Source organism: Capricornis sumatraensis, chromosome 11, assembly GCF_032405125.1.
Source record: "Capricornis sumatraensis isolate serow.1 chromosome 11, serow.2, whole genome shotgun sequence".
NCBI lineage: Eukaryota > Metazoa > Chordata > Mammalia > Artiodactyla > Bovidae > Capricornis > Capricornis sumatraensis.
The window spans coordinates 49,893,274-49,917,242 of NC_091079.1; the positions used below are offsets into that span (position 1 = coordinate 49,893,274).

Sequence of the window (23,969 nt, forward strand, 5' to 3'; positions counted from 1 at the left end):
CAGTATCATCCTCCAGCCACGCTTGGCGCTAACCGAGTAGGCGATTTCACTTCATCACCACTTCACAAAAGACTTCCAAATCCACTGCAGCAGGCACGGCAAAATAAAGATGTTAAATACATCCTGGCTGGGAGGGGACTGAAGCACTAGGCTCCATCAAAGGTTTGCAATAATAGGATTCATAAAAAAAAAAAAAAAAAAAGACAGATGGGATTAGAAAATGTTGCAGTGAAGACTCTGGAATGAAATGAGATCACAGCACCAGCCTGTCTTTTGTGAACTGCACAATGATCCCCGAGCCAGATCGGATTAGGAGACCTCGCAACTAGGGGTTCAGAGAGAGGCCTCCCATCCCCGGGCACTTTTGGGGAAAGAAGGCTGAAATGATGCATCAGATTTACAGCTGCAGTGATGAAAATATAGAAGTTTTCACCACCGTGATTCCTTCCAAGGGTGAGTAAAATTGCCCTTGACTGTTTCCTTAATGTGGCTGTTTCGGTCAGAGGGTAAAAGACAGGCACGTGCTGTTTTACTACGTTTACCCTCAGGTCTCTGAGGTTGGATGGCTTCTGTTGTGATGGTGTTTGTGGGTGTTTCTGAAAAGGGGAGGGGGCATGGACGCACAACGGTCATTGAGAAACAATCCATCAAGGGGGAAAGGAGGGCAGTTAAACACTGAATTCGATACTGGCAAAACCCAATATGCTGAGTAAAACTGACAGTTAACCATTGTGTTAGGTAGGAAACAGGGATGAAAATAAAATTCCCGGGGCAGCTGGAGAGAGACTCTTCTCCAGGGAACAAGAGGGTTCCGAATTGAGAAACAGCTGGCTCTAAAGTATGATTTCTCACTGTGCAGTGAAACAGGAGGAGGGAGCCTGCTAGCAGTGATCCAATGAAGTGGTCCAAGAATGCCCTGACCCAGGCTGGCCTCTGCACAGACCCCAGGGCCGTGCACCCAAACTTAACCTGGAACTGGCACTGCCAGAGGGTGTGACTTTGTAAAAGCCCTGCTGCTCCGAGGGGAACGGTGTCCAGTCCCAGGCAGGGTTCTGTGGCCCTGGACACTTCCCTCGCCCCACCTGCATGACGGCTCTCTGTTCTGCTGCCCCTGCGCTCTCCCTGTCTTGCTGGGAGAGCCCGGGACCCCGGCTTAGCCCTGGGTCTCACTGTCAGACTGAATGAAAAGGGCAGAATGTCTGCTGGTGCAGTGACCCCTCTGTTCAAACAACTCCTTTCTTCTTCCCATATCAGCCATCAACAGGGCCACTGCTGGGGAGCAGGGAGGGACCCAGCCTGGCCACAGAGAGACAACCAGCAGAACATAAATTCAGCTTTAGACATTTATTGCCAGTTAGTGGGGAAGGAAAAAGAACCGGGGAGTCTGCCCATGTGCTGAAGTTGGGACTGTCTGGAGATTTTGGAAGGTACCTGAAAAGTCAAAGGTGACCCTCTGACCCAGCAGTTCCAGTCCTGTAAATATACATGGATGCTCACAGGGCAAAACTGAAAGCAGCCTACATGTTCTTGAAGAGGGGAAGGGGTTAAAGGTGGTGTCACCAGACTCTGGAAGACCTCACAGCAGTCAGCAGGGATGAACTGGTCCCTGTGTGTGGACACAGGTCCACACCTAACCTCTCTGGGCCTGAGTTTCCAATCTCGTACAGAAGGAAGAACTAGAACTCATCTCCCAAGGTTAATATGGGGGGAAATGGAGATATAAACAAAACATATAAAGCATCTAGAATAGTACCCAGCAGGTAGGAAGCACCATAAAATACATCACTTACAGAGTGATTTCTGTTTTTATTTACAGAAATGAATAACTTGAAAGCATAACATTGAAAGGGAAATAAAGCAGGCTAAAGATTGTTAAATTTGGAAATATGAAACAGTACTATATATTGTTTATACACACATATCTAGAGAAAAGCATTAAAAAAAAACCACAGGCCAGAAAGACACCAAGTTAGTGAGATTAGTAGCTCTGGAGAGGGAGGAAAGTAGAATTAGAGGTAGGTAAAAAGGAGACCAAACCTGCCCTCTCGTTTGCTATTTCTTTTGCATGAGGAGAAAATAAATTGAAAGCAAATACAAAAATGCTAAAATGCCTATTTTCTATAAATGTTTTCCATTTAAAAAAATTTTAAGGGAGAAAATCCTCAAAGCTGAATGGCCCTTTTAAATCAAAAACTTATACAATTCAGGAGGAAGGTCATACTTCACCTGAAGACAGTCATTCAAAACAGGGCCTTTGAATCCATTTGCTTAGCAGGCTCATCAAGAGACCCACCACCACTTGTGTGCTGTGTGACCTTGGACAGGCACTCAACCTCTCTGGGCCCGAGTTTCCAATCTTATAAAAAAGGAAGAACTAGAACTTATTTCCTGAGGTTATTGTGGGGGGGTGTGTGTGGGAATTGAGATATAGAAGACATGTAAAGCATCTAGAACAGTGCCTGGCAGGTAGTAAGCACCATTAAATATTGGGTTGGCCAGAAAGTTCATTCAGGGAATTTTTCCATACGATGCTATGGAAAAACCCGAACAAACTTTTTGGCCAACCCAATGCTTCACTTACAATGTAGTTTCTCTCTTTATTCCAGATTTACAGCAATGACTATGCTTAGTCAAAGATAAATACTCAACCCTGAATTTCTTTCTTGCCATTTTTATTCACGGCCACCTCCAGGTATTAAACCAGTCATCAGTATTCATGGTCATGTCACTGCTCAGGAAGCTGTTGTCTGGGAAAGGGATATTTACAGTTTTATATTAGACTGTCAGTGGAAGAAGCCTGCTTCTTCCTACACCTTGATTTGCCTCCTCTCACCTTCTCCAGAGCCTCAGGCTCTCAGTGGGAGAACACGGTGCCTGCCAGGTCTTCCTAAGTCACTGCTTATCAGATAGATTCGTAACTCTTCATCCCCTTCCCACCTTCCCTGCCTGCAGAAATACAGGTTGGTTTGATTTTCTCTAACAAGGGTTATAGTTCTCCCTGGTGTGTCCTTTCCCAAATGCTCCTGTTTACTATATTCAACGTGCAATGAACAAAACATTCACAGAGCAAAATTTCAGAGGCAGAGGCTGTGTTCCACTACCCCAACTGTGTAACCCTAACCCTCAGTATCTACCTATGAAATAGAGTTAATGAAGAGACCCAACCCCACAGAGTTGTTATGAGAAGCGAATAAGAGAAGGAAAGAAGCTGTCCATCACATACCAAAGACCAATGTGAGCCATTATCACACCTATGACTGTATTATATCCCTCTTTCCAACACACACACACACACTGCTGCTGCTGCTGCTGCTAAGTCACTTCAGTTATGTCCGACTCTGTGCGACCCCAGAGACGGCAGTCCATCAGGCTCCCCTGTCCCTGGGATTCTCCAGGCAAGAACACTGGAGTGGGTTGCTACTTCCTTCTCCAATGCATGAAAGTGAAAATTAAAAGTGAAGTTGCTCAGTCGTGTCCGACTCTTCGCGACCCCATGGACTGCAGCCCACCAGGCTCCTCCGTCCATGGGATTTTCCAGGCAAGAGTATTGGAGTGGGGTCCCATTGCCTTCTCCACACACACACACTGGGTTCAACCTAAATCTACGATTTTTTTAGCTGAGCCATCTTAATTTCTTACAAAAATATGGCAACAGCAAGTGTTACAGTGTTTAAGTAGTTAAAAGGCACAATACAGAGACCAAGTCTGTAACTGAGGACAAGTGTGTATTTTCACTTCCCAGAGAGAAGGGGAGCCCTTTAAGGGAAAGATTTCACAGGCACAATTCACAGTAAACGTAAAAGATAAAAATCTGTGGTTTTACCAAGAAGTTATACCAGAACTTATTTCCTGAAGCACACTAGTGGGTTTAATTCTAGGGTGAACGGCCTTCAGAATAATTCTCTTGGGGATAAACAACAGTGGAGCAGAGTTGGCAAGGGGAACTGGCAGGAGGAAATGGAGAAAATTCCAGAAAGAGAACTCCTGATGGATATACAGTCTCCTTCCACCTGCCCTTACCTTGCAGAGAAAGAGAATCTTAATAACTACCACTGAAGCCTGGGAACTCACTCTGCCAGGCACCAGGCTAAGGACTTGATAAAGATTAGTCCATTTAATCCTCACTGCAGCCCTTGGAGGTGCTTCCCAGGTGGCTCGGGGATAAAGAATTCCCCTGCCAATGCAGCAGGTTCAGTCCCTGGGATGGGAAGAACCCCTGGAGGAGGAAATGGCAACCCACTCCAGTATTCTTGCCCGGAGAATTCCATAGACAGAGGAGCCTTAGGACTATAGTCCTGGGGTCTCAAAGAGTTAGACACGACTGAGCATGCCAGCACACAGCCCTCAGAGGTGGTTCTGAATTCCACACCCATCTTCCAGATGAGGACAGGGAGTGAGGATGAGTCACTGACCCATGGTCACAGAACTGGCAAGTGGTCAAGTTGGGATTCACACTGAAGTGAAAGGAGTAGAGACCCCTGGCTCAACGAGTGCCCTGCTCTCCTGGCTTCAGGGCTGCCCTCACTCTTCAGAAAACACCAACAGAGCTCTCACCTGAGCTCTTACCTGACCTCTGACAAGAAGTCATTTCCATTCCAGGCAGGGTAATGACATGGCAGGATTTCACTTCTAAGTCACTCAACATCAATGTGCAAAAGAGATGCCCGGGTATTTCCACTTCCAACCAAATACACACCTTTTCCCAACCAAGGAACTTTCTATGGCTAATTGACTCTGAGTTGTTTCATTGTGGTAAAATGTACATTATAAAAACTTTATCATTTAACCATTTTTAAGTGTTCAGTTCTGCAACATTAAGTACATTCACATTGTTGTCCAAACATCACCACTGTCTGTTTCCTGAATTTTTTCATCTTCTCAAACTGATGCTCTGTAGTCATGAAACAATAACTCTCCATTCCATCCTTCCTCCAGTCCGACGTTCATCCATGTTAGAGCAAGTTTCAGAATTTCTTTCTTTTTTTTAAGGCTGAATGATAGTTCATTGTATGTCTGTGCCACATTGAGTTTATCCATTTGTTAATGACTCACCTTTGGGCTATCATGACTAGTACTGCTCTGAACTTTGGTGCATTTGATCAAGGAACATCTAAAATTGCAGTTGCATCCTTCTCTTCTTCCCATCCCCCCTCTCCTGTGCCCTGTGCCACTCCAGGTACAAACCCTCTAAGTATTGCTACTGTAGCTGCATCAGCCTCAGGAAATAGGAAATGAAAGTCGTTCAGTTGTGTCTGACTCTTTGTGACCCCATGGACTATACAGTCCGTGGAATTCTCCAGGCCAACCCAGAGATCAAACCCAGGTCTCCCTCATTGGAGGTGGATTCTTCACCAGCTAAGCCACCAAGGAAGCTCTCAGCCTCACAGGTGTTCTCTAAAACAATTCCTTTCTCTCTCTTTGCAGTGACCAGTCCAGCCAGAAGAAGAGTCAAAAGCTCTCAACATCTCTTAACCAAGAATGTAAGAAAACTTCAGTTTTGATCCTTTTTGTTGACTTTCATTTAAAAAGCAATGTCTAGCTTCTTCACATGCCCCACTCCATCCACGCTCTTAACAACCAGAAAGGTTTTCTGTAGCCCAGGTTGCTGCTGTGTTGTCCATTGTCCACTTAATCAAAACAACTGACAAATGTCAACCAGACAACAAAAAGCTCTGAACTGGACTCACTTTTGCATCAGATAGTTTTTGTTTTACATATACATTTTCTTTTCTTAAACAGAATCCATGATTGGGTACAGCATCCCTGATCTAGGTGTTCCCCTATTGTTAGCATTTGTAATATTCCATTTTTTCACTATTATAAATAGCAGTGCAATAAATTTATTTGTACAAAATACTATTGGGGATTAATCCTGTGATGCATAGGGCTCAAAGTAGAATTAACAAGTAAAAGAAGAGTTTCACCCACCCATCATTGGCCTTCCTACTACTGTGCTAAAATGGACAATCTAACAGTGATTTTTAAAAGAGGCTTTCTGCTTACAGTTTTGTCCCATATTACCAGGAATTCTGAACAACTGCCAGGCTCCCAACAATGCTATTCCATTTACCTCCGACCTCACCGACATTTGGCTTTCACATTTTGGTATTATTTTTTGCTACTTTAATAAGTACATGCATTACCTTAAAATTAGTTTACATGTCTTTAGAGCCTGTGAATTTCTCATTTTACTTACAGATTTCTTTACAAAAGCTTTCAATACATCTTTGTACTTAAAAAGATTTATTTTCAGGGCTAATTGTTCCCTCTTGGTTATACTGGAGTTTCTATTTCTATCACAATTTTTTTGTAGAACACCATTTTGATTTTCTAAGGATCTCAATTTTTAAAATCCTATTCTCCATTTAAAAAAAACAAAAACAATAACTTTTTAAGTGTCCTGGAAATGAGATTAGGTTTCAGTCATTGTTTTATATACTTTTATTACTTTTTAAATTTCTAAAGCAGTATGTTCCCATTACAAAATTTCAAACACTAAAAAGATGTAAAATATAGTATCAGAAAAATCCTGAGAAGCTGAAGAACACCGTGGTTAGGTATGTAGATTAGAGTCAAACTACCTGGTTCTTATCCACTTCCTAGTTTTAAATCTCAGTTCTATCCATTTCTAGCAAACAGCCCCACCACTCTGGGACTTGACTTTGTTAACATTAAAATGGGGATAATGGGAGAATATGTCCCAAGAACTATTAGAAGGAACAAATGATTTAATACACATGAAGTCCTCAGGCTTTCCTGGTGACTCAGACAGTAAAAGAATCTGCCTGCAATATAGGAGACTGGGGTTCAATCCCTGGGTTGGGGAGATACCCTGGAGAAGAGAATGGGAACTCTCTCCAGTATTCTTGCTTGGAGAATCCCATGGACAGAGTTACAGTTCAGAGGGTCACAAAGAGTTGGACACGACTGAGTGACTAACACTTTCACTTTCTTTCAAGTTCTCAGTCCAAATCTGACACATACTGAGCATTCAATAAACACTAGTATTTGTAAGTGAAAATTTCTCATATAACAATATACAGTTATCACGCTTTATTGCTCAATAATATATTGTTTTGCAATTTACTTTTTTCACTAAATAAATTTTAAAATCTTTACATACCAATTATCACATACAGACCTTCCCCACTCTTTTTAGAGGCTGTATGACATTGTATGAATGTACTATAATTTTTCACTCAATCCTAATCTGAAGTTTTCTAGATTATTTAACCAAATTATCAATAAACGGGGTTTCCACATTTTTCCACTAAAATAGTGCCACAAGAAATATTCTTGAATGTATTTTTATGCTCTTCTGCAAATGTTTTTGAGGGTAAATTCATAGATATGAAAATGCTGGGTCATCAAACCAACACCTTATACTTAAATTTACACAATGCTGTATGTCAATTTTTAAAAAGAAAGAAAATGCTCAAAGGATAGAAACACTGAAAAAATTTTATGAAGTGAAGTGAAGTGAAGTCGCTCAGTTGTGTCTGACTCTTTGCGACCCCATAGACTGTAGCCTACCAGGCTCCTCTGTCCATGGGATTTATAGCCATTGCTAAATTCCTAGCAACTGTTCTAAAGTACTTTTACCACAACAGCTAAACCAATACTATATGCATCGATGTTGTTATTCTTTGACAATCTGATAGGTGAAACTATTTTAATTTGCATTTCTTTAATTATTAACATCATTTTTCATAGATTTTTATATTTTCCCCTATGAGTTAAAAGACATGTCTTTTGCTCACTTTTCTGTTACTTGTATGTCCCTTTTTAAAATGACCTTTGAGAATATTTTTATATATTAAGAAAGAAAGGGCTTTTGATGGGGTTTTTTTGTTGTAAGGCAAGAATTCTTATTTCTCATGATCCCTAAAAAGTTAAGCCCACAATCTAGAAAGAAAAGTGCTCTTTTTAAATAAAATTATTTATTTATGTATTTTTGGTTACACTGGGCCTTCACTGCTGCACACGGGTTTTCTCTCCTTGCAGCGAGCAGGGGCTACTCTCTAGTTGAGGTGCATGTGCTTCTCGTTGTAGTGGCTTCTCTTCTTGCAGAGCATGTGCTCTAGGCCCTCAGGCCTCAGTAGTTGTGGTGCCCAAGCTTGGTTGCCCCATGGCATGTGGAATCTTCCTGGAACAGGGATCAAACCCATGTCCCCTGCATTGGCAGGTAGATTCTTAACCCCTGGATTACCAGGGAAGTTCAGAGCTCCTGAGTTTCAAGAAGCAGCAGGTGTCCCAAAAAATGGAAAAGGGAGGGGTTGTCTGTAGGTAATTCTGACTTTGAGAACAGATTCAAGTTTGGCATTACAGATGGTCCCCGACGTATGATGTCTTGACTTTCATGACTGCTGTCTTTACTATGGTGCCAAAATGAAATGCATTCGGAAACCATACTTGAAATTTTGAATTTTGATTATTTCCTAGGCTAGCGATACATGGTACAAAATACTTTCTTGTGACACTGGGCAGTGTAGCAAGCCACAGCCTTCCACCAGCCACACAATCACAAGGATAAACAGGATATACTTACAGCCATTCTACATCCAGACAACCATTCTGTTTCTCACTTCCAGTACAGCATTCAACCAATAACACGAGACATTCAATACTTAATTATAAAATAGGCTGTGCGAGATGATTTTGCGGAGGTTGATATAAGTATTCTAAGCACATTTAAGGCAGGCTCAGCTGTGATGTCTGGCAGATTAGTTGTATAAAATGCATTTCGACTTATGATATTTTGGGGGTTTTTATCAGGACGTAACTCCATTGTAAATTAAGAAATATCTGGACTCTGGATTCATGACTCAGGGAAGATCCTTTGGGAATTAGGAATGTTTGGTTCTCAACCAAGTTCTTGCCTTGAATTCCTGTCCGTAAACAATGTTTGTGTCTGAATCACTGCTTATACCAATGTCTACTAGCTTTATAAGGACAGAACTGTGATGATAAAATGGAAACTAAATCATACTTTTTAGGAGGTATATAGGGTCCTAGGGAAGAAATTTCTCAAGGGATTCAGAACCTAAACAAAGGAGACAACTCTCCACGGTAGAGGTGAAGCCACACGGGCATGAGGTACAGGAAGCCCCCAAAACATGGAGCACTGCCTCCTGGAACATCCAGTTGACTTCAGCCAGGCTCTATAACAATGGACTTGAATCTGAGCAAACTCCAGGTGACAATGCAGGACAAGGGAGCCTGGTGTGCTGCAGTCCATGGGGTCACAAAGAGCTGGATATGACTTAGCGACTAAACAACATCAAAACTCCACAGAACCAAGCTCTCAGCTTTCCTGGGAATAGAAAGTTCTGAGAAAGACTGCTATGTTTATAGTTTATGACTCTCCCTCTCTAAAATATTATTACTTTGAGAAAAAAATGACTCAAGTATATGAATACATATAAAAAATTGCTTTTGATTTAAAATCAAATAAAACAGAAGTTAGGATCTTGTCTTCAAATATGCAATCTTCCTACAGGTAAGACAGCTTAATAACACTCTCTGGCCTTTGAGCTCTCCTCTGAATTTCTGATTTCCCTTAACTGCCTGACTCATCCTCTGCTCATAAAACTCACATTCAGCCATACATTCAAATTAGAAAAGACAGGAAAGGTCTTTTGCAATTGCTCTTACATACCAGCATTTACGACTTTTCCCTGAAATTCTTATTCGCATCTAGTCTCACCCCTTGGGCTATACCATACCATGTCAGTTTTCTTCCTTTACAAATATCTCTTTCCTCTCTGACTCATTCTTAGTGCCGCAGTTTCTCCCTCTGTGGACCACTCGTAATTAACATCTTCTTCTATAGTCACACACTCTCCCTTCTCTAGACAGTTTTGGTAGTTTTCTCCCCTGCACCCCCTCTGATTCTTAGGCAATGTTATTGACTCTGATGTTGGGAAAGATTGACGGCAAAAGCAGAGGATGAGATGGTGGGATAGCATCACCGACTCAATGGACATGAGTTTCAGCAAACTCTGGGAAATGATGAAGGACAGGGAAGCCTGGCAAGCTACAGTCCATGGGGTCACAAAAAGTTGGACACGACTTAGTGAATGAACAACAACAACAATTGACATTCTGATTATCCTTGATGCTATAGACAACATAAGAGTAGCTTAAAGGAATAGATTTACACTAAAGCATGGGTCAATCAGGCCTCTCAGTTCAGTGGAGCCACTGGCACCAAGATTCACAGCCTCTTCATAGTAAGCAGTGGCACCACCACAGGAAAGATGGAAGAATAAGACTGCAAATGTCACTTTCGCCCCAGATTTCAATCTTGTGGAGAAGGGCGGATCTGATTTTTCTTTCTGGTGATCTGATTTTTTCAAAATGCACCATGCAAACAATTTGCGCTTGAAAATTCTTACCTGGATGTCAGCACTCCCTTAAGACTCATGAAACCATGGTCTGAACCTTGAAGACACAGGGCTCCCCTTGGCCTCACCCTCCCTGTGTATAAAATTAGAAAGTTGAGCTAGAGCTTGGTTATTGATCCTATCAGCCCCTAATGATGATGATCCTCCATCATCTAGGTCCCACCTGTCTTTATGACTCCCTACCTGCCCCCAAGGTCTCTGACATGAGCCAATCCAAGAAGCATCAACTTACCAGATTATAGCTGTTACATGAGTTCATTGTCTACTTTCAACAGGCAATTCTCTAACCTCAGAAAGGAAAACCCAACATTAAACACTGGTCTCCCCTTCGCCCCTTCCCCAGTCTCACCCCTGTGCTCAGATCGCTAAACATCGTGCTCTCAGATCGGTTTGTTCTAAAACTAGAGGCAGCAAGGAACTTAAATTGGGTCCTTTAGACCAGAGAATAACCCAGACTGTTGGGAGCCTTCAGAACCAGCTGTCCATTCCCTGGCATGGGCCTAACACACTGTCCCGAGGCCTCTCAGAGCCTCCCAGACTGTGTGGCGTGAGACACAAGCACAAGGCCAGCTGAGAAAGGGAAATCTCCTGAGGTGAGGCCTCTCCTCTTTCCTTTGCTGTGTTGGCATCCTTCAGGGCCAAGAAGATAACCTGCTGAGGGCCAGGGCCCTAGGTTGTGACCTGGGAAGAACCCAGCCTCATCCCCACCCCAGGAAACTTGCATCCAGCGGGGCTCCCTTCCCAATAGCTGAAGCCTCTGCATTCTCTCCCTCCCCCTTCCTTCTCCCCCTCTCCCCTCCACAGTGCAGAGAAGGGACTGCAAAGCAGGCCTTTCTTGTTCTTCAAAGGGAACTTTTTTAAAATTAATTTATTTATTTTGGGCTTCCCTGGTAGCTCAGCTGGTAAAGAATCCACCTGCAATGCAGAAGACCCTGGTTCAATTCCTGGGCGGGGAAGATCCCCTGGAGAAGGGATAGGCTAGCCACTTCAGTATTCTGGGGCTTCCCTGGTGGCTCAGATGGTAAAGAATCCAATTAAATCATTTTAATTGGAGGATACTTACGCTACAATATTATGATGGTTTTTGCCATACATCAACATGAATCAGCCATGGGAATCCTTTTCTGAGAAGGAAATGCTAGGCTGCCCCCTGGACTTCACAGGCTTTCATGTCCTTACTTCCTCCTTCTACAAAATGGGTTGGAAAACACACCAGTTTTTACTCCTCATTAGAGGAATGCTGGGAGAAGGAAAGTAAAATCTAAAATACCTGTGACGAGAGGTCGACAGTCAAAGGTCTTAATGCCAGTAACAGGGCTCACATCTCTCCTGTTTGACCTGGAAGTCCACACTCGGGGGGGACCCATTGCTTCTGTAGGGTCCGTGAGTGCTGCCCCAGGCTTGCTGGAAATCCAGCTTGCTAGAAAAGTCTTGCTAGAAATCCAGCAGAAACACCTCCCTTCTAATCATTTAGCAGTTTATACACATGTCAACTCAACATACTGTACCCCTCAAACATATACAACTATATGTGTCAATTATGCCTCAATAAAGCCAAGGTGGAAAAGAATATTTAAAATTATTAGGGAAAAACCCCACTTCCAGCAGTGTCTAGAGGAGAAAGGGACCTAGTTTTAAGTGGTCCTGAATTATCATCAGCTTTCTCCAAAGGCATAAAATAAATGAGTCTAGTTCCCAAAATGGGCCTGAGAAGATTTAATTTCCTAAGCCAGATATGACTAAATTGGGGATAAATTAATTTTCTAAGCAAAGGACTATTTGTGATAAATGGAAGCAAAGAATGATAGCTCCCCTTCCTCACTGGTAAGGAAACGGACAGCATGAGGGAAGAGCCTGCTGTGTTCTTGAAATCTCTGTGAACGACCAGCAGTGACTGTGCCCCAACCAGCAAGGATGATCCAGAGAATGACCCCATCGCATGTAGTCTCAAAGTACCAGACCTGGGGTCTGAACGCCTGTTTGCATGACCCCAAATGGAGATTCATCTTCTTCATCATTAACAATCTGATAGGAGAAAAGACAACTTTGTTTTAATTTACATTTAATTATGGTTGTCCAGCACCTTTCATATTTACTGGCCACTGGTATGTCTATTATCAATTGCCAGCTGGTTTCTGGCCCCATTTTTCTATTGTTTTTTTCTTTATTGATTGGCAAGAGTTTTATGTACACAGGGATAATTCCCTATCATCTGTAAAAAATGCTATACTGGACCATACTCTTGTGTTAGTTTTTTGTTTTTTTAACATTCATCTTTGACCTGTCTGATGCTCATTTTGGTATGAGAAGTGTGGTCATGAATCCACTTTCCCTACTGGCCTGATATTTATTAAAGGTCCAAATTTCCTCCACTAAGATAAAATATCACATTATAATATTTAAAATTCAGTCTTATTTGCTTCAGCTTCAACCACAATTGCTTTTTGCAGACAACAGAGGAGAATTCATCAAAGCCTGGACTGTAAGGGCTGAGATAGGTCCACCTCACTAAGATACACCCCGTGCCAGGATCTAACACAAACGTGCCCTCTCAGTATGTCTGTGCAAGGAAGAAGCAAGTGAGCAAGAGAAAGAGTGAATCCAAACTTCAGAGAGGCTGCTGTGTAATGCTGGAGGTTCTAACCTGCTTCACGGGACTGAATGAGCCCACTGTCATTTGCAGCTATATATAAAAGATAGGCAAGATAAGACCCAAAAGCTGTCAAGATTCCCTTTATCACCTCACCCCCAAATTAAGATAAAATATAGCACTATTTATCTCAAAGTTTTACATTTAAATTATCTCAATAATTTAAATATTTTTATTTTAATTTTAAAGGCCCATCTCGGTGGACCCTGATAAAAGTGGTATTCTTCTTACTTTTCCCCAAACAACTATTCAGCAGGTGATCATTAGTGAAAACACTTCAGCATGTAGCGCTCTATTCTAACTTGCCAGAATTTCCACTTGTCAGCCACAAGTCACTGAAATTCATGTCACAGCTCCACCTGACACAGGCATTCTGCAACGTGGAGGAAGTGTGAGTATCCAGGAACCATGCCGGCTCCACTTGCCAACAGCTTCTTTCTTTTTACAACCAGGGTGTCAGGTGGGGCCCAAGTCCTCTCCCTCAGTCTCTCTGATGGAGCATCCAAAAAGCCACGGTCTACATGAACAAGGGCTCCCACTGAGATGCAAAGGCTGCAAGACCCCAATTTCCAGAGCCATCCCCATTTCAAATTGTTGTTTTTGTGGTTCAGTCCCTCAGTCGCGTTCGACTCTTTGCAACCCTGTGGACTGCAGCATGCCAGGCTGCCCTGTCCTTCCCTGTCTCCTGGAATTTGCTCAGACTCATGTCCACTGAGTGGGTGATGCCATCCAACCATCTCATCCTCTGCCGCCCCCTTCTCGTCCTGCCCTCAATCTTTCCCAAGAGTCTTTTCCAATGAGTCAGCTCTTTCCATCAGGTGGCCAAAATATTCCTGTCCTGTTGTTAAACCATATTTGGCTCTGAGGCAGGGAGCCGGCCTCTACTGGGGGCCTGATGGCCCAGGCTTCTGACTCTTTGAAGGGACAGCTGGTGGGGAACCCTCAGAAGCCTCATCTTCCTGCTCCGTGGTACCCCTCGACTTGCTGGAGTTCAATACAACGGCTCACTGTCTCCGGCCAGTCTCCCCCAGGTTTTGTCACTGCTCCCCACAACAGCTCCAGCAGCTCCGTGTTGGCACAAGGTCCCAGGTTTGGTGACTCAGGTCCTTCCTCCTCCCCTCAGGTCGTGATCGAGTCGGACCTCTACGCGCCTCGGCCCCTGGAGCTGTTGCCGCACCGCACCGACCGCCGCGACGGTGAGGGCCGCAGGTCGGGCCGCTTCCAGAACCCGCGGCTGCAGGGTCCCCATCCCGCCAAGACTCCCGCCAGGCCTGGTAGGTGCATCCCGGCTCTGCGGTCCGTGGGACCTCCCTGAGGGGCAGTGACCCACTTAGAGCGGCCGCCACGGTGTCTGCGTCCTGGCTTGGCTTTGCTCCCACCACGGCGCGGTCCTCCATCAGGCCAGGTGAGCGGTGCACCTGTGGCTGGGGTAAGGCCGCGGCCTTCCGCAGTGCATGCTGGTCCCGCTCTGAACGCACCTGCTCTCGGCCCCACTCACCGCCGCACCACAAAACACCTTCTGCCTTAAACCACTGGCTTCTGGGTCTGCCTGATGAGCAAAGATGCTCTCGTCTACCACCTAGCTCCAGAGGCAGTCCTGTGGGATTCAGGAGGAGATAAAAATCACTCTATTCTGGGGCAGAGGAAACCGGTGTAGACACGACTCATGAGGTAAAAGAAACTTACTTCATACAGCATTATGCTGTATGTGTGTGTGTGAAATTATACAGACTCATCAACTGCCATCTTAAAATCCCACTATTTTAAATTTGAATGGCTTGAACTATTTCAACAATTTATAAAAAGAATTTAGAGACAAATTTGTTTTGAAAGTTGGAAAGAGTCTTACCTTCCACACTATTTTTAAAAATGGTTCCCACTCCAGCAGTCAAATAGGAATCTGTGTCTAGCTTGCTGAAGTCTTGATTGTGTTTTGCCTTTAATTCCTGGTTTAGTTTATTTCTGTTATGCCCACAGCCTATAGTTATTCATATTTCTAACTCCATAAATACTCAAAAAGTCTTGGACGTCCTTTTCAAAGCTTTGGAGTGTCAACTAGTTTGTATTTTACAAGAACTGAAATTAGACTCCACCAAGTATGGCTTTTCATCCAACCATCTTCCCTCTTTCCTCCTTCATAGATCTTAGACTAGATCTCTAAAGTTTCTTTGGTCACAAACACACTGATCCTGTTTTTACGAGCCTAAGTATGAGAACCCATAAATCAAGCTATATTCTCTAGTTAAGTGATTACATATATATCTTTTTTACAGAAAATGAAAGCATGAGGGAAACCACAATCTGCCTTGCAAATTAAGAGGAGATAATTTTTTTTTCTCTGTCTATATATAAGTGGGTGGGTGGATGGGTGCCTGTTTGTAGAAAAAAAGAATACCTTCTCCATAAAATCATAAAATGAATTTACAGCCATGTTGTTCAAACTTTAATATACCAGAGAATCACCTGGGAATCTTGTTTTTATACAGAGCCTAATTCAGGACTGAGTAGGGCCCCAGATTTTGTTTCTAATAAGCTTCCAGATGATGCTGCCAATGTTGACCCAAGACAACATATTGATGACCAAGGATTTAGAGATAATCTGATGGGTGGTTCTCAAAGGGGTGTCCCAGGAACAGCAGAATCACCTGAGAACTTGCTTGAAATGCAAATTTTGGGTCCCACCCAAGACCCGTTTAGTCAAATTCTGGGGTGGGTTCAGCCATCTGTCTTAAAATGCTTGCTCCCCAGTGATTCTATTGGACCCTGAAGGTGGAGGCCCACAGATTTCTGCAAGCGCCCCCTGTGGATCTACAGGAGAGGAAATGGAAACGAGCTGACCTACGGCAGGTCACACTGCTCATTAGCAACAGAACTGAGATTAAATCTCAGGTCTCCTGGTTTCCCAGCTAATTGCCTCTTCCCCTCCAGAGAATAATGTCTTCCAACTGTCTAGTTTCAGGGGCTCCTTTTCTCCCTAAGCAGCCTGTGGAAGCCTGGACTGGAGGAGAGAACACTAAGTTATGAAATGAGGAGACTCTGCCCGACATGTGACAGTCAGCTCATGCAGGGAATGTGCGAGTCAGGTTAAAAAAAAAAGACTGAGCTGGGCATGGATTCAACTCCCTCAGCTCCCACAATCTGACAGATTCCAGGGTAGGGTGAGAGGGAGGGAGGGTGTCTGAGTCAAAGCCAGGCCCCAGTGCTCTCCCTCGGAAAGGCTGGGCACCGGCCTCAGGCACAAGTCTGCCATCCTTCTGTAAGAAGGACATGTGTTTTGGGGATCTGACATCTGGAGACCTAGTTCTCTCCTGAGCTACAGGAGAAGGCTCCTGGGTTTGCAGCCTTCTCATGTAGCAGAAATATGCCCTGAGGAAGCTTAGACATAGCAGGACTCTGAAGGCAGAGGCCCAGCTGAGAAACCCTCTCAGCCTGCAGCCTTGAGCAGGTGAACCTTAGGTGCCCAGGAAAGGGGACACCCCACCTCCTGGGCTGGTGGAACCTCTCCACCAAGGTGGCCTCGGACGTCTCACAATCAACTTGCTCAAACGTGATTGTCTTCCACCTTTAAACCTCTCTTCCTTTCTCAGCTGGGATCACTATCCATCTTCCCAGCAAATCGCTGGGGTATTGACCCCAACCTCCCATCTCGTCCTCCCCCACCCCTACCCCACATTACCAACCACTGACAATGTCAGCTTCTACATAGGTCTCGTCTCTTCTTGGTACCAACCTCAGGCTACCTGGGTGAGACTTCCTTCATCCCTGGTGTGTAGCAGCCAACCTTGGTCCTCAGCTACCAGGCCCTCTCCCTCCACAAGGCTGCTGGAGGGTCCTTCTACAGCAGAATCTGTTATCCCTCTGCATTAAACACTGTGTCCTCTCATCCCCAGCCGCCCTCCAGGCCACACCCAAGGCCCTGCAGGACCCAGTTCTCTGCTCCCTCTCCAGGGCCACCTCCTGTGACACTCCTGTCCCCGCCAATCCATACACAGAACAACCCTGAGCTGTGACCACTCATTATATTCTGTTATACCCTGGACTTTCCCTGACACTGTTCTGTAGATTGCCCTCGCTGAGTCTCTCTGCCTGAAAAACTCCTCCCAGAATGGGTTACAGGTTCCCTCGGTCAAGTTTCCCTAGCCCTGCAAGACAACCAAAGAGGTCAGCTTGCCATTCCCTAAGTCATCCTCACCCAGCTTCATCATGATTGCTGTGCATCTTTAAAGACTGCATTTCCTCACCTATCATTATGTCTGCCTGTAAGGACGTCCCCAGTAGCTTAGTGGCAAAGAATCCACCTGCAATGCAGGAGAGGCAGGAGATGAGGGTTCAATCCCTGGGTCAGGAAGATTCCCCTGGAGGAGGAAATGGCAACCCACTCCGGTATTCTTGCCTGGAGAATCTCATGGACAGACGAGGCTGGCGAGCTACAGTCTAACAGTCCATGGAGTCACAAAGAGTCAGACATGACTGAGCACAGCACATTGGAGGAGGAGTGAGGATTGTAGTGAGGATTAAATGAGATGATGTTCATGTGTCCTACACTCAGCACAGCACCTGACTCAGTAAATACTGAAAAATACACGCTGCTGTCATCACTTATGCCAGAGCATGACGCATCGTGGTCTGATCTTGGTAGCCTGTGACTACATTTTATTGGCATTGAGATGTTTTCCTTGGGGTCATGGGCGTGTTCTCTATGCTATAGTCTGATAGAATGGGGCTCTGCCAGGAACATCTGCCCCAGGAGGGACTCCATCAAAGGCCAGCTTCCCTCGTGCCCATCACTAGCTACTCAGCTCAACACCTGGATTCCCAGAAGCACGGGCCTCAGAAATGAAGGCACAGAAAGAAGGCTCCCACTTATACATCTCAGGCCAGTGTCTCAGGACACTGATAACCTCCAATCCTCCCACGTTATGAGGAAGGCTCATTTTCACAGAGATGCATTCAAGAGCGCAGGTTAAATGATTCATCCCAGCTGTAAAGAGTTAACTCCTGATAATGTCATGTGATATGACTCCCTAGGAAGGAAGGAAGAGCTAAAGGCACGTCCTCTGGGGACCTACTACAGGCAGACCCTGTACTGAACACCTTCACACATGTGATCTTGTTAAATCTTAGTTCTAGCCCCCTGAAGAGTACCAGTAAATATTTTTGAATATTTACTGTGTCGGGCGATGTGCTGAGTATAAGACACATAAACATTGTCTCATTTAATGCAGATGACCCGCTCGACAGTCGCCCCAATCCTGACCCTAGTTTGCCACTCAGTAAAAAGGCCCTTAGAAATTCCTACATTTGTGATTTGATTCGCTAACAATATAATTGATGCAGAACCAGAAGAGCACAACCGAGTAACATCCCCTCCGTTCAACTTTGCAGTGGGGACGTCAGAACCCAAATCAGCAAATCTGTGTGGGAATCGAACATATGGCAAAGCTTTGGTAAGTAATCTAGCCTGGTTAGCTGTATCTTCCAGGCTTTAAACATCTCGCCCTATCTGTGCCATGAAGGGAGAACAAGTGTCCTTTGTTCCAGGCCTGGGGATTATTAGAAAAGTGCAGCTGAGGGTTCGTTGTTCCTAAAGCCTCTCAACTAGCGGTACACCACTGGCTGCTGCTCTCTTTCTTGCCATATATTCAGCTCTTAGGCAAACAGAAGGTATTACCTAGCAGACATCTCACACAGGGTGGGGGAAGCAGTTTCTGTGGTAAGTCCCCGCTGGGTGGAGGTGCCTGGCCAATTCCCAGAGGCAGCTATAGGGGTAAAGAGATGCAAAGGTCTCGAGTTCAGTGAAAGCACAAAACACCATCATCTCAGAGGGAACCCTGAACCGCCTCCCCTGGGAGCACTGAGGCAAGTGTCGTCCACTGGCGTTGCCCGAGATGGCTCCAATTGACCAAGGTTTTATATTTTCCCCTGGCTCTGTCATGGTATGCGGGCTGCCCAGGAGAGGGTGACCTCGGGCGAGGTGGCTCGTGGCGGCCAAGGACACCTGAAGAAGCCAAAAGCCCCCTGCGGCGCACCCACCCCTAGTTGGATGGCTTGTCCTTTCCTGAAGGGGGATCACATAGTGCGTGTCTGGGTCTAGCTCAGCGTCACCCTGTGAAAACACATCTCCCTCATCATCTTCCGGGCAGGAACGTGGGTACCCTCAGGGTCAGCAGAGAAAGGGTGAAGTGGTGGCTGAAGGAGAGGTCAGCTTGGGCGTCCTGGACTCTGTGGGCATCAGATCTCAAGACTCATGCATCATGAAAACTAGAACAGACTGGAGAGAATGTCTCAGCCATCTGCTCGTCTTTATGGAACAGACTGGGCAGAGATGTGAGTGCTTTGCTCCTGGTATGGACAGGAAATCTAATTCAATTATTTCATTTGGGTCATCCCTATATTAGGAAAATCGCCCAAAGGGCAGCGATGGGACAATCAAGAGCTCCCTGCCTCAACCCGGTACCCAGGGGCAACCCAGGGTGGTTTGGCTGTTGCCACAAAGTGAAGGTTGTCAGGCTTGACAGCTTGAACCACTGCCCTCAGTGAGCCCTGGCTAAGGGGAAGAGGGCAGTCCATCACGTTGGATTAACTTGCCCCCACCCTTGGAGAGGTAGCTGCAGTCGGGAAGTCAGAGAGAGAGGGGATGGGACAGGGTGGTGATGGAGATGTAACCACAACAGAGGGGCAGCAAGAGGGCAAAGCGGCAGCATGACTGACCCTTTCCTCTGGGCCTGAGACTCTGGGGCTAGGGTCCTGCAGCTCTTCAGAGGCCCACTATCCCAGGGTGGGAAGAGCAATTCAGAGCCCACACAGTCAAATCTGATTGGACACTGATATGCGCTGGAGGAAACAGGATGGAGGACAGAGGGGGAAGAAGTGATTTTCTGGCCACTGGCACGACCAGAGGGACAGCTCCCAAGAGGCCACAAGGTGGCACAGTGGCTCTGCCCACAACCCTGGGCCAGGCCGGAGAGCAGGGGAAGGTGGATCCTGGTGTCCTTGACCTGGAATTTTCCAGCAATTCCAGGAATGTAGTGACCTTAAGCCTTCCCTGGGGCTTGGGGTGGAGGAGCAAAGGGGAGATCCACTGACTGAACAAACTCTGGACCTGGCCCTGCTCAGGCCCCCAGTTCCTTCTCAACTCAGAACATGTTTCTTGAGCACTCACCACCTCCTTTAAGAGGAGAGCCAGCAAAGGGTTAAGTCCCAGACCCTGATCCAGGCCAATCCATTCCTGGGGAGACTGCACAAGCAGAGGAAACAGAAGCGTAAAGACACGGAGTTGGTGGGTTGCCAAAACATGACACACAGGGATTCAGTGCTGTGAGGACAAGCGACGCAGAGAAGTCAACTTGGGCACCACCCTAAGGGAAGACTTCTTGGAGAAAGTGGCCTTGAAGGGCAGGCAGAGATGAGGCTCAGTCCAGAGAGTGAAGGAAAGGTTGGGTGAGGATGCAGATTTGTGGGTGAGCACCAGAAGAGGCAGGACCAGCCCCGCTGGGACATGTAGGGGGAACAGAAGCAGATAAGGGGGAGTCCTGTTTTGAGGAGCCTTAAAGAGCAGCAGATAAAAAAATCTGCCTGCAATGCAGGAGACTCAGGTTCCATCCCTCAGTCAGGAAGATCCCCTGCAGAAGGAAATGGCAACCCACTCCAGTATTTTTGCTTGAAAAATCCCATGTACAGAGGAGCCTGGCAGGTTGCAGTCCATGGGGTAACAAGAGAGTCAGACATGAAAGAGCTACTAAGCACACATGCATGAAGCAGGGGACAGAGCTGACTCAGTCCGCCCTCAGTGGGGAGACCCTGCGAATCTGGGAGGGGCCTGGGGTGTGGGGCAGGTCTGGTGGGAAACAAGGAGATCCTGTCCCGGGGTGACTGGCCCTGAGGCTCAGTGGAGGAGAATGTCACTGCTCTTGGCCACATTTCCAAGTGAGAACCTGCAGGATTTGACAACAAAGTGGACACAGATCATGGGGAAACTAGGGGGACAGAGGCCTCAGGCTGGAATAAGTTGCTCACTTTCACATTTCTCTAGGTGAGTGGTTCCCAAAGTGGGGTCTGGGGACCAGCAGCAGTTGAGAACTTGTTAGAAAGGCAACTTCTCAGGCCAACATCAGACCTACTGGGTCAGAAGCGAGGGTGGGTCCAGTGCTGCATTGAATGCCCCCCTAGGGAAGCCTAGGGCCCATGGCAGAGTGAGGTCCATTGCCCTAGGTTGATGCCAGTTCAGCAGCTTAGCCAATCAATGCCCTTGCCAATGGCTCCAGCCAGTGTGGGAACTGGGGACAGGGCAACAACCTCACTCTCCCTTCTCACAACCCAGATGCCTCCAGTGGCCCGGATCTCCGTGAAAGCCCCCACGGTCCTGGAGGCAGCAGCCCCAGGCTCGGAGAATGTAGCTGCGCTGACCAGAGGGTAAGTGCTGTGCCTCCAGCAAGCTCCCAGGGGTTCCCCACCTGCTCCCGTCCTGGGCAGAAGAGTAACAGGTGGCCTGGCTGACAGATCCCGGAGAGATGCTATAACAAAATCCCTGCCAGCCATAAACGACCTTCTAATGAGGGCTATAATCCCGGGTCTCTGTAGCACTTCGTTGACTATTTCACTAGGATTAAGCTCAAGTGTTTTTGATGGTTTCTACTTTATTACCGCCACTCTTTAGACCTGGAGAAGTGTCATTTGGGAGGAATTTTGGTTAATTAAGTAAATTAATCACAGGGCATGGAGGAGGAACTGGCAACCCATGCCAGTATTTTTGCCTGGAGAATCCCATGGACAGAGAATCCTGGTGGGCCACAGTCCATGGGGTCTCAAAGAGTCCAACACAACTGAGTGACTAACACACACACACACACACACACACACACACAATCACAGGCCATACGCAGAGGCTCCTGAAATGCCTCACACATTAGGTTCAGGGCCCCTGCCCAGGTAAAAAGTACATAAGATACAAAGGTTTCAAACCAAATTTATGACCTGCATGTTACTATTAAGGTTTCCCTGGTGACTGAGTGGTAAAGAATCCGCCGGCCAATGCAGGAGACAAGGATTCGATATCTGGATTAGAAAGATCCCCTGGAGAAGGAAGTGGCAACCTACTCCAGTATTCTTGCCTGGGCAGGCCCATGGACAGAGGAGCCTGGCGGGCTGTAGTCCATGGGGCCACGAGAGTGGACAAGATTGAGTGACAAAACTACAACAACAACGTTACTATCAACTCTGCTCATGAACCAGCAGCTAGAAGAGCCGGAGCAATACCCACACCCCCAAGGACCACCCCACTGCCTTCAGTGGAACACTAAGAAGATAGCCACACCCCCACTACAATCCTCCAGACTTGGAGGGAGCAGGAAAGTGGCTTCAGGGATGACAAAGAGTGTGGGCTCTTGACTCAGTTCTGCCTGTGTGGCTGGCACTGCTGCTGACTTGCTGTGACTTCAGACAAGTTATTCAGACCTCTGTGTCCTCATTTCTTTAAAAACAAAACCAAAAAATGGGGATGATTATAACCTCTCGAGGGGTTATTGTGAGAACTGGATGAGATAATGTGTGGAGACCTTGCACCAATGATTGCATCATTTTTCAGGAACGCGAATGGGAATGACACATGCCTGGGGACATGTGACATGCTCACAGATGAGGGACCATGGGCTATCATATCAGCCCAAGGGGTGCACACCTTAAAAGCTGAGGGAGTTAAAGGAGGACCAGGCCAGTGTGAAGCCCTTTTAGATGAAAGAATGCAGTCTAGAACAAACAATAAAAACCAATTAATCGACATATTGAGATGTGATGAGAAAAAAGTATGATTTCTTTCTCTTTTTTTGCCACACCTCAAGGCATGTGGGAGTTTGGTTCCCCAACCAGGGATAGAACCCACAGGCGCTGCATTGGAAGCACAGGGTCTTAGCCACTGGACCACCAGAGAAGTCCCCAAAGTATAGTTTCAATTGCATTAAGTTCTGGTAGCAAGTTGTTCTGAGCAGGTAAGGCTGCTGCTGACGGCTGCAGCAAACAGCAAACATGAACCCCCTCAAGAAATGAGCCGTTTGCCTCTACTGCAAAGCATTCTTCTAAATGGCCCCTTTGTCCCTGAGTGTAGATATTCTCATGTCATTTTTTCCCTGGACCCTGGCTATAGAAAAGAAAACAAAGGCCACTTCTTTCACTAAAGGAGAGCAAGTGAGGAGGAAAATGAATGTTTATTGAGGTCAACAACATGCCGGATGCTTTATATAGTCTTATTTCCCTCCTCACAAAACCCCCAAGAGTTAGGTAAAATTATCTCCATTCTACACGTGAGGAAACTGAGGGTGGCCGAGGTCAAGTCACTGAGGTCATACAGTAAGTGGGAGCCAGATTAAGCCCCAGGGCTGATTCACTTTCAAGAGCTGACGCTTGGTGACGTCTGACCTTTCCAGCAAAATCGTTCAGGTTGAGGGGTGGGGCAGGGGTGGGGCAGGGGTGGGAGAGTAGAGTTTGGAACAAGAGCAGAACTTAAGATCCATGTGCCGGTGGTCCCAGGTCCACCTCCTTCCCTTCTGCATGCAAGGACCCCCTAGGGTAGGGTGAGGGGTGTCATTCCTGCGTGAGGCCCACAGTGACCTTCCACGTGGTCACAGGTCATAAGGGCCCAGGAGGACCAGGGGCTCCAGCTACACTTGTCGGGGGGCAACAGTTAACAGGCTCAGCAGAATGACCACTCTCCCTGCCCACCTCGGCTTTTCTGTAGATCCAGACACCTCAAGAAGATGACTGAAGAATTTCCAACCCTCCCCCAGGGAGCAGAAGCCTCCCTCCCGCTAACAGGAAGTGCTCCCTGCGGCATGCCCAGCATCCTCCGGAAAATGTGGACAAGGCACAAGAAGAAGTCTGAGTATGTGGGAGCTACCAACAGCGCCTTCGAGGCTGACTAA

At 46.2% G+C, this 23,969-nt stretch overlaps 1 protein-coding gene across 1 annotated transcript; it reads left to right on the plus strand.

Moving 5' to 3' along the window:
* The first annotated feature begins 383 nt into the window (after positions 1–383).
* Positions 384–23,969, plus strand: VXN (vexin). Its single transcript, XM_068984155.1, has 6 exons — positions 384–453; positions 5,425–5,480; positions 14,180–14,330; positions 18,442–18,503; positions 21,377–21,468; positions 23,786–23,969. Exons 1-6 carry the CDS (start codon positions 384–386, stop codon positions 23,967–23,969), a joined length of 615 nt encoding a protein of 204 aa, XP_068840256.1.

Coding starts and splice junctions, on each gene's coding strand:
- VXN (XM_068984155.1), top strand. CDS start 384: ATGATGCATCAGATTTACAGCTGCAGTGATGAAAATATAGAAGTTTTC. Junction 14,331..18,441: donor CAAGACTCCCGCCAGGCCTG/GTAGGTGCATCC, acceptor TCAACTTTGCAG/TGGGGACGTCAGAACCCAAA. Junction 21,469..23,785: donor GTAGCTGCGCTGACCAGAGG/GTAAGTGCTGTG, acceptor GCTTTTCTGTAG/ATCCAGACACCTCAAGAAGA.